General features: G+C 44.4%; 1 protein-coding gene across 1 annotated transcript in view; it reads right to left on the reverse strand.

The window, feature by feature from the left end:
* The window catches only part of BSN (bassoon presynaptic cytomatrix protein), a 1,737,600-nt gene extending 1,720,169 nt beyond the window's left edge, over positions 1-17,431 (reverse strand). The window contains exon 1 of the mRNA XM_069644195.1: positions 16,960-17,431. Within this exon, the coding sequence (XP_069500296.1) occupies positions 16,960-17,108 (149 nt within the window). The 5' untranslated portion in view covers positions 17,109-17,431. The remainder of the gene's footprint in view (positions 1-16,959) is intronic.
* Between the last annotated feature and the right edge of the window lie 288 nt (positions 17,432-17,719).

Here is a 17,719-nt window from a genome sequence, read left to right on the forward strand (position 1 = left end):
TTTTGGGCTGGCACAGGGGGACCTTTACACATATGCGCAATTAATACATGCTATTCACTCAATTCCGGGGGAACTAGATATCCCAGAGCACATACTTCTAGAAAATAACCTACTACACGAACACCTGGAAAGGAAAACAATTACAAACACTATATCAAGTGATTAACTACTTCACCTCTCCACCGCTAACTAAGTTGAGTTTACAATGAGAAAGAGATCTGGGGCAGCTAAAGGAGGAAGCATGGGTCAAAGCACAAATTGCAGTGAGAGAGGTCCACATGTCCACTACACTAAAACTGGTGCAATATAAGATTTTTCACAGAATACTACTCCAGGGAAGGTCTTTGCAGGAAGGGAAGAATAACAGATGCTGACTGTTTCAAAAGCAAATGTGTAATGTGAACAATTTTCTATCTACTCTGGGGCTGCCCAAGGATTAAGGTTTATTGGGAAAGGATTCTAACAAAACTATGCAGACTAGTGAAGCAGTCAATCCCAAAATGTCCCAAACTGACTCTCCTTCATATGTGATTACAGAGGTACAAGCAATTGATAGCCACAGCACTGATAATAGTCAAGAGGGACATAGCGAGCAACTAGGGTAATAGCGAGATCCCAACCGTGGCAAAATGGGAAGAGGGTGTGGATCAGTGTTGTGCGCTTGAAGAAATAATAATGGCGTTTAACTGTGTTTCATGGTGAGATTTTATGGGTCATAGTTTTCTTATTGGGTCTACTGGATTGAACTATATTGTGTGAAATTTTGAGATTTACTGTATCTTAATTGTGTTTAATGGATGAATTTATCCAAATAAACAAATTGACTGACTAAATTAACATATAGGAATAGGGGGAACATAACAAAATACCAGCGGATTTGGGGGAAATGGGATATGGTTTCGTGAGGGCGCAGGAATCGTGTTCATGGGAGAAGGAACTGGGAACAGATTGCAAGGATATTCACACACCCACACTAGTATGAAAAGAATGTGCTGAAAAGAGGCACGTGAAGGAATTGGGTTGGCTGGGTTTGTGGAGGGGGTGGGAGACCTGCCTTTGTTGTTAAAGTTGTATCATGAGGAATTAACTGATATTTGGTTTGGAAAAAATTAATAAAATGTTTAATAAAAAAAGTAATACATTCCAGTGGTCTTAATGCAGTTAAGAGAACAATTTAAAATGGCCCTAGGATATCAAAATACAGTTAAGGCAGAGGAATACAGTGGCCTTAGGTGACCAAACTGCAGTTAAAGCAATGGATTACAGTGACCTTAGTCCAACACAATGCAGTTAGGCAATCAGTTACAGTGGACAGAATGAAGTTTAGTGACCATAATGCATTATAGGTAATCAAATGACTGTGTCCAGGGTGCAATTAATGTAATTGATTGCAAAGGCAAGAATACAGTTAAGGCAACGAACTAAAAGGGCCTAAAGCAACCAAACTGCAGTTTCACATGAGTTGGGAACAATGATGGACAAAGAGAGTAGATCCCAAAAGACAATTGGCACACTCACTGAACACCAGGACTCACATTATGGATGACCAAGTACGAATGATGAATGTTTAAAAGTACTTCTGCAGACTTCTTGAAATTATTTACACGTACTTTATTACGTAGTTACTTTAAGTTGTTAACTAGGAGACCACCAGGTCCCATCACCCAGACTCAACTGACAAAGATGGAACCTTGGAGCTGGATTAATTGCCAAACATTCTGCAGGCTCACAAAGCGTTCCATGCTGGCTCACAGCAGCATCCCTTGCAGACATGCACTCCTAACAAGTACATTATAACACATCTCCTCCCTTTCCAATGTCAACTCAAACACGAGAAACTCATCACAACACATCCCCCTCCTCTGCTAGGACAACACCAGTGACGAGAAAGCCCAAACGTGGTGAACTCACACCGCACAGACATGCTGGGCATCTTTTAGCGAGATGCAACTCAAAAGCAAAATTACTGGGACGTTGTCCCTTCAGAAACTCTATACTTCACTACTCTGGAAACCTTATACTTGCCCTGGACGTTTTCACAACTCTGGAACGGCATCCCTACACACACTTCAACTGTAACATCACTGCTCTGGACGCAATCCCTATAGAGACTTCCTACTTCAACACACCGGGAAGGCACTACCTTCACCCACACACTGGGACGGAATCCCTACACAGGCTTCACTCTACGACACACTGGGAAGGCGCTACCTCCCGCCATTGGGACGGAATCCCTCCACTGACTTCAGACTTAACATACCTACTGTTCCCAAACGCTTCTCTTAGCTCTCACTCATCCTGCCGCCTTAATGCAGCCTATTTTTATACATTGCACAATCCTTTAAAACTCTAAAAGTCCATGTTGCAGTAGACAACGTAACCCTAGAATTCCTCAAGAGGTTATTTCTATCCCACTCTCACTCAGTCCTTCTTTCTTACCTCTCTTACACCATGCACTTCTAACTCTCACACTTTAGGACATTACATTTTCTCTAGTCCATATGAGTCCTTTCAATTTATCCTCAATTAGGTTAAGTCTAATACACTTGAACTCCTCAACCACACTTTTCAAAATCAAACAGTTTTCAATGCACTCATAATATTGCATGCTACATCGAATGTAAGTAAAGGATACATGGCAATGCTTGTAACTTCTCCTATGTGCCAAACGCTCCTGTGGTTCTTAACTTCACACTGAAGCCACGACTTAATATCACAGCGTCATGCATCTGCCTTCAGTAATTCAAATGTTTGTAAGATCAGGCTTCTTCATGCCACTCCGATTCACAAACGTTGAAGCGTCTTTCTTGTTTACTAATACAGCATGAGCTGTATTAGATGCTGCTTTCCCGTCACTTGAAATCATACACAGCTTTACTTGTCAAGTCAGCCATTAACTTCTATATAACCATACTTCTGTCCTTCGCAGAGTTTGGTACTTCTGCACTTTCCCCTCATGACCCTTCCGTGCAGCCACAGTCGAAGTCCCTTATTCCCATTCACAGACCCATGTTCGTCAGAACTCATACAACATTCCGATCTTCCACAGCTCTTGCGGATAGCTTCTCTTGAACCCCCACAATGGCATCTCCTTGCCTTTTGAACCCCTTCCTCATAGTCCTTCAATACTTCCGATCCACAGAACTGCCTGTTACTTCCTCCTTACTGGCCACGCCAAGGCACGTCGCAGGGTGCTTTGCTCTGAAGACCATTAAGTCAAAACAGGTGCCGTTTCCGAACGTATACCACGGAACCTTTGGCCGCACAGCTACGCCATCACAACGTATCCTGAAACGGTGAGCATCTTCGTTCCAACGCTTCGCCAACTCCACCGCATGGCCGTGTGACGTCATCAGATGAGCACACACCACAGAGCCATACAGAGTTCTCCCAGGCCAACGATCGACGTCCCGCTAAAATACGACGAGCCTCTCAATGTCCAGGTGAATCAGATGCGAGGCGCACCAACTCACACGCTGCTCCCTCTGGCCAACTCATAGTGTGTCCATCATAAAGTTGGGGCCCTGGGGACTCTCAAGGCCACACTCCAGCTGTGCCTCCCCGTGGAGACTACACCTCTGCCTACAACCTCTGCCAACTGGGGACCTCTTCACCTCCTGCGCTGGGCTGCACCAGGGCACCGATCACTTTATTTACCCCCCCTTCCCCGCAGCGCTTTACTACAGGCTTCTCCTCTTGGGCCCTGCTTCACACTTCAGACTTAGGCGATATGTATGTGCTCCCCAAACTTCTACTCTTGGAGCCCACTTCATCTTAGGGGCTTCACTTCAATCCTGGGTCTTCACTGCTTTCCCCAATGACAACTGCTTCACCTTTTGAAGTCTGTGCCCCTTATGTTTACGCAGGTGCACTACCTACTGCTTGGCTTCGTTTTATTCCATTGCGAAGTGCACCCCTGGGTGATGGGACTTACTTCTGCTTGTTGTTCTCTGGAGGGCAGTGGTTCCTCGACTTCTCCTGTTGCTGCTCCCGCCTCAGCAGCTTTCTTCTTTTCGTCTTCTCTGCGCAGGTTCTCAGTAATCCTCGTCACCAATGTTAAAAGTACTTTGGCAGACTTCTTGAACTTATTTACACGTACTTTATTACATAGTTACTTTAAGCTGTTAACTAGGAGACCACTGGGTCCCATCACCCATGCTCAACTGACAAAGATGGAACCTTGAAGCTGGATTCATTACCAAACATTCTGCAGGCTCACACAGCGTTCCATGCTGGCTCACAGCAGCGTCCCTTGCAGACATGCACTCCTAACAAGTACATTATAACAATGGGTTTCGGATGGACGGAGGCATAGGGTCTCTCTCTGGGGTCTCTCTCTGGGCTAGGACCTTCCTAGCCCTAACAGCCAAACAGACCATAAACTTTGCTGAGCAGTCCTTATCTGGGACTTCAGGCCATAGGATGCCTGTGGTATGGGATTAAGGGATGGCACACAATTAAATAGACTAACTGCAGTGTAACTTAGCCATGTGATGAAGGACACCAGCTGGGCTCCAGCTCCTGTAGGAGCGATGCAGGGCCAGACGGTGCAGGTGTCATGAGGTAGATTGGGCCAAATTCAGCCCGGCCTGGTCGTGTGATGGCCACTGCTGCAAGCACAACCAGGCAGGAGGAGAGATCCAATGTTTCTGACTGAGGCAGGCAGGGCCAGACTGAAGAGATTCACAGATTGTTCTCCAAACACTTCCTGTACAAGTTTACATTTTGTCGGTGCTGACATCTAATTACGTGCTGCAATCTTGGGGGCCCAAAGCATTGTGGTGAGGCCCTAAACAAGCCATGTGCATGCCCAGTGAGTTGTTACTGTGCTCTCCTGCTACCAACACACACACACACAAAACACAAACACCCCTCAGCTCCAAGAGAGCGGGCTTCTCCAGCAAATGCAGCCCTTCTGCTTTGGTTTCACCTCTTCTCTGTCGCTCCTGTAGCAATACATTTGCTGTCAAACTGCATTTGTCCTGCTGCCTAAATGCCCTTTCTGCTCCAGCCCCTTCGGCATGGCAGACACCAGAAGTGGAGTACTGGTACCTCACCCAGGCGTACAGCCTGTGACTTCTTCACAACACCCTAGATCCTCAGTGTGCATGCCTACCCTGTAAAACAACTTGGGGAGTCGATCTACACTTGACATCCTTGTTTCTTAGGGAAGGGCCAATTAATTGCTTGTTCAAAGCATAAGGGCAGTAATTCCAGAAGGATACAATGTAATAACCTTTATATTATTGGCCTTCACCTTTCAACAGGCCACGCACAATAAGACCTGCCGGGAACCTTAACTAGAAAGTTTGTAAATGGATAGCAATAATCAATGGTGTAAAAGGTGCTACTAAAAATGGTTTGTTCAAATGCATGCCGAAAATACAAATCTAGGTGAGTTAACAAGTAGTTAGTTCAAACCTACTTGGGTGCTGGGGAAGTAAAAACAACCTTGACTGACATGTAGGCAGTGGAAACAGTGAGACAAGAAATGGTACCCAGAAAATCAGATACCATGTGCCCTGCATACCGTAATGCTGATGAAAAAACAACCAGTCAAAATGTACTCATAGTAATTAGGACTCAAACCACTGTACATTCAATATCAATTGTCGATATCATATGATGGTGATTATGAATAGCTTTTATGTATTCATTCATTATAGATTCATTTGTAATAAGATTATTAATAGTTGCTTTTTCGGGAGGCATTACTGACATTTACCTTTGGTCTCTTGAGTGTATTTGCTTGTAAGACTGATCATCTGATGGAATAGTGATTTTATATCATCTATATTATTCACCAGATACTACCACCGCTCCTGACGAAGGGACATTTCTCCCAAAATGCGTTGAGCAATAATTGTATAATTAAAGAAGATTTTTGATTTGTATTCATATTGGTGTCTCTGGAAACGTTGATAACAATTGATATTGAATTTACAGTGTTTTTAGTCCTAATTACTATATGTACAGTTTGACTGGTTGTTTTTTTCATTAGCATTAAGGTTTGCAGGGGCAGAGGTCTCAGATTTTCTAGCTACAATTTTCTTGTAACTAATATTACCTCCAGCTAAATCGGGTTAAAAACAAAAGAATATTTTGCAATGAAAGCATAAATATTAAATACTTGCATCAGTAGTACTCTCATCTACACTGAAGCAATGGAAGTATGCACATTTTTGTAAAGAAAAAACATTAAAACTGCAGTGGATGCAAAAGAAAGTAGATTCAGAGAGGCTCAGCTTGACACTGCAAGATCAATTCACCTTGGATGGAATCCGCAATGACTCAAACTAAAAACAGCACAAATATTTCTAAATTCTTTGTACAGTTGCTATAAACATGCAACTAACCACCATTACTTGTATTCTATTACAAACCATTAGAATAGCCTGGAATTACTTCCAAAATGCAGCCAGGCACATTACTTAGGATATTTTTGAAGCGGTAGAAGCACAACCACAAGTTTCCAATATAGAATATAATGTCAAGTCTGGTGGAGATGGTGTTCCAGAAACCAGGATTTAATGAAGAAGGAGCATGTTATTGGGTCAGTACTAAACAGGAAACTGTTCCTTTTCCTTTCCCTTCACGCTACCCAGGTTTTTACATATTTACGATTTGGGGGACAGGAAAATCAAATAATGTATAGTTTTTGCTCCACTAAAATAAATTAGTATTGTAACCATTGTCTCTATGTTTCAACACCAGCACATTTAAGACCAATTGTGCACACAGTGGCCATAAGATAAACCTACAACAACACACAGACTGCATAACGATTTGGGACACTCGAGTGTGGAATTCAATAGGACTCCCCCAAAGCCTACTCGTTTGGAAAAGCATAGTGGTACCAATTAACTTCCTTCCCTAAAACAGCTCCTTAAATAACAGTTAGAATTCACTGTTGCATTAAAACCCCGCCAAAAAGCCATGTAATGTATGTAGGCTGTACAACATTCCAAAAAATACAACACTACAACAGCCAACCTAATCTATGCCACTGCAGTTTATCCGCAAATACAAAAAGCGGGATGAAAATTACCATCGATAATTCGCAAAAACGGAAACCGTTTTCCAACAGATTCTGATTAAACATTTATCAGGTCTCTAGGACAATCACTAATCAGTTGATCAAGGATATAGATGAAAACACATCTAAGCATGATTCCAAAAAACATGCCAGAATATTTAGATTCCGTTGCATCTTCTTTCCACTGCAAATTTCTGAATACTAAATCTACATACATTTTTGCTTCGGACATTTGTATGTTGATTTTTGCTCGCGGATCCTTTCCTGTGCAAAATGATGAGGCATTGGCAGTTGCTATGTATTCCATGCATGATGTACGAACTATGGGTCTGGTTCACAGGGCATTTTTCGATGGGATTGCGCCATTATAAAATTCTTCTGTGAATCAGGCGGGTCTAGTATTCGTTCTCGGTGGATGATTGCTCATGGTTGGCTAATTTTGAATAACCTGGGGTTTCATCGTCAGTGACTGAGGCCCTCCCGATCATATAAAAAGCTATTTGGCTTTTGCTTGTTCTCAGAGGAGGATTTGTCGCGTTGGCTACTACGCAAATACATATTCATAAGAAAAAACATGCTATTTCTGACATCTTATTTTTGTCATGTTCTTATTCAAATAGGTTTCCATTAACCTGCCATTTCCTTAGAACGTATTTCACATGCGCGGATCATTTGTATGCATTGTTCTTTCATCAATCAGTGGAACACTTCATCTCCTTTTCTTGTAGAAAAAAAATCAAGCATTGATGCTGACAGGCGTCATGTTACATACAACCCATACAGCATCTCCTTACACGTTCTGTGCGAAGCATTCATTTCGTTGAGCATGACATCCAAATAATGGTCATCCAACGTTCAGCATTGTAAGCATTAACTCTTGAAGAAACGCACAGAATGTATAACAGACAACAATAGCCATTTTGCTCGTTTACGATGTCAAGTCGGGATTTTATTAAAGCACTGAGGAGAGGATTTTGTCACACTCTTTTCTTTATTTTCTATACAGCAGCGAGAATAGACAAAGAAAGGACGTTGTTTCAGGACTGCATGTCTCATAGTTCCTAATTTCAGCCCCGATTGGCCCATGTAAAGCCCGCACCCAAGTCCTTCTATAACAGTGACCTCAGCCATGGAAACGGTGTCTTTCTTGGCTGGTGCATTACTACATGGGCCCTCGAAATATGGTCTGAATCGAGGGAAGCAGCAGGCCTATTATCCTGGTCGGGTATTGTAGACAGAGAAGAGGCAACTGTACAACCCACTCTAGCTACCTCTTTATCTAAGGATCTTGGCCAAGGGCAGGGGATGGGAGCACTCCTGCAAGCGAATCTGAAGCTTTAGGATTTCTATAAATTGAACACACACATGGCTAACTTGTCTAGATTTACGGCATACCCAACCCCTAAAGGAGTACCATCACCTGGTGCAAGTGACTGATGGACTCCTGACGGCATTGGGACACAACCAAGAACATGTTCAGTTAAATGATGAGGCAACAGTCTCTATGCACAGACTTGCCAGAACATCTTGGTGAAGATCCAATGTCCTAAAGAAAGGCAGAATGGCCAAAGATGTGTCCAGAAGTGCTGCCCTAGGGCATTTAGATTTAATTCTTCCTCCATCTGCGAAATCCATCTTGAAATTGATATCTGCATGAACATACTCTATGATATTGTGAGGAGAAAGCCACTCATTAGATATGGGAAGGATAATAGAAGGCAGTTTAAGCATTAAACTGCCCTTAGGATACATTACACCACTATGGCCTGACATGCTAGTGATACCTGCCAGCTATTCCTCATCCGGAGGAGCAGGCAAAGTATTCAGAGCATCATATTATATAGATGACCCATCCCCAGGGTCTGCTGATGTTGAAATAAGAGCAGGATCAACCGGCGCTCTCTTGGCCGGCATTGGAACCCTTGCGGTCAAAGGGTACAGAAGGGCATCTATCACTTTTTTGCAGAAAAGCTTCTGCGTGCTTGCCAGGATGAGGGACTCGGAAGTAAATGCACCACATTAATTCCCAGTATGGAAGTATTTCCACATCAGCATATTTATAGAGGGCCATGATGAGAATCCCTCATTGCCTGCATACTTTAAAAGACATCTATTCTGGGAAATAAGGGATGATATTGCGGGATAATTTTCAGACCCCCTATCTCTGTTTGAAAGGGGTCTAAGCGCAAAGCAATCCATGGCCCCAAAGATGGCAGCAATGAGAAAAAGCAATATATCCCAGTTCAAGGAAGGCGAGGGAGCACCTCCTCCGCCGCCCTTCCTACTTCTCAGAGCAGAAGTTGTGTTCTCCTGCCATAAAGCACAGGAGCTCTACGAACTACACTACTGTTTGAAAGGTGCAAGCACAGGAAGCACAGCTTCAGGGCCCCGGACTAGGAAATAATACATGTGTGAGTTAATGTCTACATCTACATGCTGTGAGGCACTCAGCTGAAAAGCACATACACAACAACGAAATAGGACATACATATCCTGTGATCTCCTTGTACCAGGTAAGCTTTCTCTCTGCGCAAATAAATACAAGTCAATAAATGTGCTTGTAATACAGGACACTCGTATAGACAAAATGTTGGGGAATCAAAACCACCTTCCTTGGGTTACAGTTCTGAATCACCAAGCCAGTCTATTCCGATATGGCATTAGGTTGCTGCGTACCAAGCCACAAGCCCACCCTTAATATTGGGAAAGGGAAACAATACGTATGTCTGTTTAGCGAATCTATGGCTGAGGCCAACAATAGGCATGGGTTTGGTCGCTGGGGCAGGATTAATTTGGACCAATAGGAGCTGGACTAAGAAATGATGAGACATGTAGTTCTGAATAACTTCCTTCATATTTCTATTCTTGCTGCTGCATAGAACATTTTTTTAAAAGAGCGTGCCATACGACTCCTCAGTGCTGCTGTAAAATCCAAATACTTCATCATGTTAATACGCAAGATTTGTTTCTAACTGTAATGTGTGCATGACCATATTGTAAGCGTGGTTACGCAAACAGCTTAATATAACGAAAATATATTAAAACAATCTTGTTGCAAGTGTGTGTTTTCCTTCACGTTCCGAGTTCAGTGTTTCAAATTATTATTTTCTAAATGTAGGCTTAGTTGATAGACATCCAATATAAATCTCCTCTGATCACCTTATGTACGTAAGGAGGAGACCTTTACATGGGCTGACGCAACAAGGCCTCACCTTGTAACACTCTAGCTGTGCCTGCAAATGGTGTCAGTATCATGTGATTCTTGTAATTTGAGAGCGAATCTGACCAGAAAAGAAAGCCAGAGCATGCCTGCACTGTTCCCTCGGCTTCCTATCCTCCTTGAGCCCTTGAGCAGCAGATATAGGCCATACAGAGGTAGCAGTGTGTTCAGTGAAGCTCTCTCTGGGTACAAGCACAATTGAATGCTGCTCATGTATCCAAAGGTTATGGGCACTAAGAGACTTCTAGTGTTCAAAGTGTAACCACTGTCTCTGCTCACCAGACACTTTCTTTTCAGTCTGAGTCACTCTTCAGTAGTCCGGGGGTGGGGTGGGAGTATCAGGTGTGAGAGCGAAACAGGTAAGCCTTGAAAAGTAGTAGCATCTATTCAAAGCCTCTTGCAAGTGTCCCAGGTCGACACACACACACACACACACTTCCCCCCCCAAACAGACAGAGATAACAGGAAGAACATAAAAGAGGGAACAAAGAAAGAGGATGACCAGAGAATCAAACACGACCACAGAAGTGCGCATACTGAAGTTAACCTCTGCTGTAGTTTCGCTCCTACAAGTTGCTAGTTATTATCTTCACTTGGTATTTTCACTACTGTGAAGTTCTCCTAGGAGTTTCACAGAGTGACACGAGGATGCCCAAAGGCCACACTGGATACTGGAGTAGCAGCAGCACCCTATTGAAATTGAAAGCGCCCTGCTCCCGTCCTGGAACAGGGTAGCAGTAGTGCCCTGTTGAAAAGTAAAGCGTCCGCTCACGTGTTGGAGCGCCGGACGCCAGCACGAGTACGGGGCGCATTTCATTTCAATAGGGTGCCTTCACGCCAGTTCAGGGGGAGCTCTTGAAAGACTCACCAAAGCTGGTGTGGCAGGAGGGCTAATGTGGCGCCGCCCGGGTCGCACATGCCTAAAGCCGGCACTGCACCCACCCAGGGCAATCGCACACCTCTTTCCAGCACAAAAACTAACACCACCATAACAATTTTCTCTCCCTCCAAAACTTGTACAAAACACTTCCCACCAATTCATTTTGGACAGACAACACTCACTTCTAGATGGATAACTTAAACCAGGGCGTAAACGTTGCACTCCCAACGAGTCGTTGGCTAGTGATATTTGACTGTTATGTTATTTGGCATTTATATAGCGCTCTGTATATCATTCGTATGACCTCAAAGCGCTTTTGGGTTGAACGCCCTTCGGGGCCGCAGTCCAAGTCAGTCGAGAGAGTAGGGTGCTATAAGGGGCTTGGGTGCACTCAATATGTGAGCAGCTGATGCGATGTTGTGTGCTGACGAGTTAGAAATGGTGTACTCTATAGAATTGAGGTGGCTAGTTACTTTTTATGGTTGGCTAGTAAGTAGGTTGGAACTTCAATGTTTGCCCCCTGCCTAAAACACCTCTGGTACAAATTGCCTGAAAAACGTACATGTAAACAGAACTTCACACCAACACAACAACAAAGCTATCTTACATTTTCACTCTGTCCCTACAAACCCAACCCACCTCTCTTGAAAGTCCCTTAACAAAAGAACATGAAAACGGGAGAAAACACAACATTATATAAAAACATTATGGGCCTGAATTACAAAAGCATTCTCCAATGGGAAAGACCATTGAAAAACTCTTTGTACATCTGGCCCAATAGCTGTTTAGTTTGAGTGTACTAAAAAAAACTGGGCGGGTGGGCTAAGGGGAGTAAAAAAGCAGAAACATGAAAAAGAGAACAGAATGACATAAAAATAGAATGTTTAAATCACAACCGAACATTCCTGACACCAACTAATAAATCTGACCATGTATAGAAAGGTTAAAGAAGAAAAATATGAAGCAGGCTCCAGTTAAAATGGGGGTGCATTCAAAACAGCATTGCTTTTTTAATCCAAGTAAAAGCCAAACACGTAAAATCTGACATTGTAATCCACAAGGCTGTTTAAACCATCAAAACGTGCCCTCCAACACAGGTAATGCATCTGTATATCCACTACTGAGATGTGTGAAGTCTTGCAGAATGGGGTGAAAACAACTCTTCTACAAACGACAGCAAATTCTAGGCAATGCACCAATGGATTTTCCTTCAAACAAGATTGCAAAGAGTAAGTTGGTAAACGTGCAGCATTTTATATGGAAAGTATTATGAAATAGCAGATAACACACAACCAGTCATCCTGATGGAATTTATAATATGTGCAATTTCTACTTTGCATGAATGTACATCAGCATGAAGGCGAGTTAAATGCACATTAAGATACACACTCACAAACAAGAACTGCCAACTGTTCTGAAGGATAACGAATGTAGGTTTCCTGTTCACAGTATGATATTCGAGTTGTTTAAGCATCGGTAACTGAAGCTGTGAAACTGACGCCGTCAGCTCGGATTCTCACAATATGAATCAACATTCATCGTTACCAGAGCAATAAAAGGAATACTCATTTTAATAAAATTAGATTAAGCCTGTTTAGGGAAAGCCTGCATGGATTCCAATACGGATCGGACACGAGGGCAATAAAAGCGCAGGTTATCATTATAATCGGCTGCCTTCAAATAATAGAATACACGTTCTTCCATTCAAGAAGAAATATGCCCCCTTGCTGGTAGCTCTTTCATGCTCCCTCGTAACGATACCAGAGCAAAACACTAAAACCCACATCGCTTCTAGAAACACATTACGTTCGAATGCAGCAAAGCTACTATGCAGAAAAACGTGTTCATTTTATAAACTACGAATTGCGTTCGATGCAGAAAAACGTGTGGATTGTATACGCTAGGAATAGGAAATCTGGCAACCATTTTCCGATGTGTAAATGGCCATTCACAAGTGTTGCGCTGGACTGACATTTCCTTTTCAGCAGTGGATCGTAAGGTGAACCATTCATAAAAACCTACTGAGGCTTACGAAGGGACGACGGAAAGAAGGGCATGTTGGTGAGGAACATGCTGTACTCTCCGCCTCCAAGGCGGCCGCTTCTTCTGCCATACCCACTTTCTTCGAATGATGCTCTGATAGAATTGCACAATGGTTTACACCCATTTTAAAAGGAGACATGCCATCAGTGTGTTGGTTGGAAGGAAATTATAGGGCAGCGTGTAGTAGCTGATTACTGTATTTCACTACACATTTCCCATTCTTTGAAAACATAATCCAGCAAAAGCACCAACAGCTTTTCCAACTACTCTATGCCATACCAGGGGAGAAATAGCAGCTTTTGTGAAAGTAAGGGGAGATGTTCTAGACGTCCTAGCCATGGTGGGAAATAATGTTGTGGTACATGGCCACCAGTGCAGCCACTATGCAAGCTACTGTATGCAAACGTAGTGATGAAGAAGTAATCCAAGGCTAGGGGTAAATTAGATAGGGATGCTTGCACTTGCTCCTGAAAGGCGATGTTAGGCCTGTACTGGGAGTTCGTGTTTTGCATGCCAAAGCCATTCCACTCCACACGTGTAGGGTTAGGAACAGTGCCATCCAAGGCTATTTACCGTTTAAGAGTGGAGTAGTGTGGCCTATGCCCTGTTTGGTTGTGCTTATGAGGCACGTGGAGCCTTCCATCACTGGCTGTACTTCTCATACAAGGTATAGTAAGCGGTGAATCATCACAGAACTGTAATGCTAATGACGTTTTTTCGACACACTGTTCCCAATGGTACATGACTGTGAGCTTTAGGGAGCAGTGCCCCTCTTGGAGGTATCACTACATATTATCCCCAACAAAAATATCGCCGTACATATGGTCGTCTGGAATGGCCATAGGAGATATATTTGGGGGGTTTTGGGAGCGGAGGTTGCGGGGGTGTCCCCCGCTCCTTTAAAAATAATGCTGGGGTTGCAGGGGCGTCCCTCGCAGGTTCCATGGCTTAATATCGCCGCAAAAATATGGTGATATTTTTGTATGGCAACATTTTTGCGGGGACATTAAGACATGGAACCCTCTTGGATGAACATTGAATAAGAGTTTGATCAAAAGCCCCTGGGATGAACAGTGTAGGTGAGCGAGGTTCATGGGGCAGGAACCCACAACGCTGTAATGTGAGGTAAAGGCCTCCAACCCCTTCCTAGCACTGCACTTGACATGTGAGAAGAGCACAGAACCCCCCCCTCACCCACAACTAATATGTATGTAAAGTAAACACTGGCTCCCCCAAGGATGACTGTGTATGGGAGGTGTAGGGAGCAGTGGTCACCACAGAGCAGTGCTCACCACGCCTGCACTACACGTGTGGGGGAAGGAGGAGTTTCCCTGTCCTCCCCAAGGGTGTACAGAGTATGTGAGGAAGGGGCAGCAGTTCCACGCAGTTGTTCACTAAATATAAGGTATGGGGAGCTTCGGAGCAAACATGTAAAGGTCAAGGGGCACTGAACTGTACAGTGAAAATAAAGTCTAGTGAGCACTCGTTCAAGATTGGACTGTGCACGAGCTATGCATTCAAGTGCGCCCCATGGTTCTACTGTGCTTATGAGGTGTAAAACGCAGCCTTTTAGACATACTATGCGTAGGAAATATGCCGTGCCGTGTCCACCAAGAGTGACAATGTATAAAGGAGGTGAAGTTAACATGGCTCAAACGATGCCCTGTGTTTGGGATGTTCAAAGAGAAGTGGCCCCCTAGGCAATACCTTCATGTTAGGGGTATAACGATTGCTCCAGGGCATAACCTTCAATGTGAAATGCTGGAAGCAGCGCCCCTCATGCATGGGCGGTGCCAACCGTTGGTTTAGGAGGGCTGAAGCCCATCCACCTTTAGGAAAACAGCAGTACTCTTCAGTAGTGGTCAATACAGGGCTCCGATAGCAAAGGGTGCGAAGCCATGATCCTGTCAAATGTCCCACTTTCAAGCACTTAGCATTTACTCACGTTTAAACAATTATTAACGTGCCAGCAGCAGCCAAGTTACAGAGGCAGAGGACAAATGCATGCACAGGAGCTATTAATGTGCCCCCGATGACAAAGCCAATGGATTAACTGCTGGGTTATGCTTTTAGATGGCCCACACCTCCAATGATCAGCATTGCTTTGCGAAAATAAATAGCCACTGAATTGGGATGCAAGATGCACATATTGGACGAAAGGAAGGCATAATAGCTAAATAGTGTCCTGGGCTCAGATGAAGGGCGGCTTGGGGGCACAATAGGTTCAATGGTCCCACTTAGTACAAGCTTTCAAAACTGTCCCCCTCCCCAGTAAAATGTTGAGGCAGGCTCTGCCTCTTGCCTTATGGTTGTGATGTGTAAGGGAGGTGTAGGAAACAGTGCCCACTGTGCTGTACTGTATATATGAGATGCAGGGACCATTCCTCCCAAAGCACCAATGTACATGTGGGTCCCGAGGTCTCCCCGTGAAGAGAGTTGTATAGATAATTTACTCCTCAGAGATGTACCAGACATGTGAGGTGTAAGTATGTGTGGCCAGGGTCTGTGGAATGCCTGTGAGGTGCAGAGAGCATTGCCTTCCTTCCTCCTAGCATTTACTGCGTATGTGAGGTGTAGGATGTGTATATTTATATATAAAATGCTTAGGTATTTTTCTGTACTCAGCTGATGCAATTTATCAGTTAGGTTGCCCTCTGCTGTCAAAATGGCAATGTGCACCCACTTCAACAGCAGCTATCATTTCAACATATGGATGCAATTTATCACGGTTCTACGTGGTACCTTCCACTATCGCAAACATTCGGAAGTTACTTCTTTCCACCCCCACTTCTCTTCACACAGGGTACTGCGGTTCCAGTGTCAATGAACAGTTAATTACCGGCTCAACCTTTCAGTCTCTAAAGAGCAAAATGCTGTAGGACAAATGCCTCCTCACAAGCTAACACTGCAAGTAGGTGCTATCATTATGCTACTACACAATCTTATGCCATCACGGGGACTCCGCAATGGAACAAACTTGACAATTACGCATCTACAAAAACACATCATGGAGGCCTGTGTGATAATGGAACTTAGATACTGTTCTTATACCTCGCATACATCTCATTCCACCTGATACATTTAGCCTTTTCAATGACAAGTAATAAGTCATAGGGACCTACGCCCCCTTCCTGGACGTGATTGGTAGTGATTCCGATATTTGACCTTTAAGATATGCTAGAACGGTGTATGTTACACTGGGAACAGCTAGTTGGTTACATATTACATGATAGGAAGAACTGACGTTGATGACTGTACTGGTGGGGCAGGTGGGCCCCAGGGTGCTTCACTGTGCATGTGATATATAAAGAGCAATACTACAAGAGCTGTATTTTGTAGGTGAAGGGCACGGAGTCAGTAAACACTGGTGTTTCCAATGCATCTGGCATGTAGGGAGCAATGTCCCCTGGGCTGAAGGTGTCAGTGCTATTGCACCGTTCGGAACTGTACTGTACATGTGATACGTGGAGTGAATCCAGTGGTGCACCTGCCGTGCATGGGAAGCGCGGTGAGCATCGTCCTGTACTCTGGTGTAGCGGCAATGTTAGCTAGTCCCGTCCCTCTCGCCCACACCCACACCGTTTCTGGATGTGAACAGTAGAAGCGGCAGGCTGAGGGATATATGCACACTAAAGGCAGATACTTAACATCCACACTTAAGCAACTGCTGGGAGACATGCCTCCAAACCTCCCTGTGGCAGCTTGTTTGCCCGGAAGGAGGCTATTTGCCTCCACACTCGCCTGTTCCGGACAGGTAAGAAGACATGGTCGTTTCCTCACCTGCTCTGCTGCTGACTGACTGCGCTGGGCCCGGGGAGCTGTCCGTGGCTGGGTGCTGAAGGCGGCTTCCCAGCTGCAGTCGTTGCAGCCGGGGTGCCAGGGGGCGGCTGTCCGCCCTCCCCGCCTTCCAGGCTGGCCTCGTTGCCCATGACGGCAGAGGCGGCCTACGGAGAGCAGGAGGGCCGGGGACTCAGGTACAGTGCAGACCTATACCGCAGCGAGGCTCAGCAACGCTTCCCCTCCGCCATCAGCGCGCCTCCATCTCTTGCTCTTTCGGCTGTCCCTCCGCCACCGGAATTGCGCATGCGCAGCACAGCTCCTTCTTCCTGCACTGAGTGCGAGCGTACTGTGACAGCGTGTTGAGTACAACCATTCAGTGAACTCGCTCCCGTCCGACGATTCAGGTGTGGAGCACACGACCTCAGGCAAGCCGTAGGATACCACTGGAAATATTTCAAATATAGCACATCACCAGCTGCGCATGGGCGGGGCTGAATCCCGGAGGCTGACTTTTTGAGGTCAGGCAAAACGTCACTGATTTATTAACGTTCTGAAGACGAAGGAAATCATAGAATAGTGCCTGTTGCCTGACTATAATATGGCCGCCGCTGAGCTGGGGACAGGCAAAATCAATAGTCCAATAGATGGATTTTTTTTAAATAGTTATGGTGTGTTAAAAATATACTTCACATAACATCCAACTTAAAATCACTGAATGCATAAGTTCTATAAACATATAATTTTTTTAATTTAATATTTA

The sequence above is a fragment of the Ambystoma mexicanum genome, chromosome 2p (assembly GCF_040938575.1).
Source record: "Ambystoma mexicanum isolate Mex_15411 chromosome 2p, UKY_AmexF1_1, whole genome shotgun sequence".
Lineage (NCBI taxonomy): Eukaryota > Metazoa > Chordata > Amphibia > Caudata > Ambystomatidae > Ambystoma > Ambystoma mexicanum.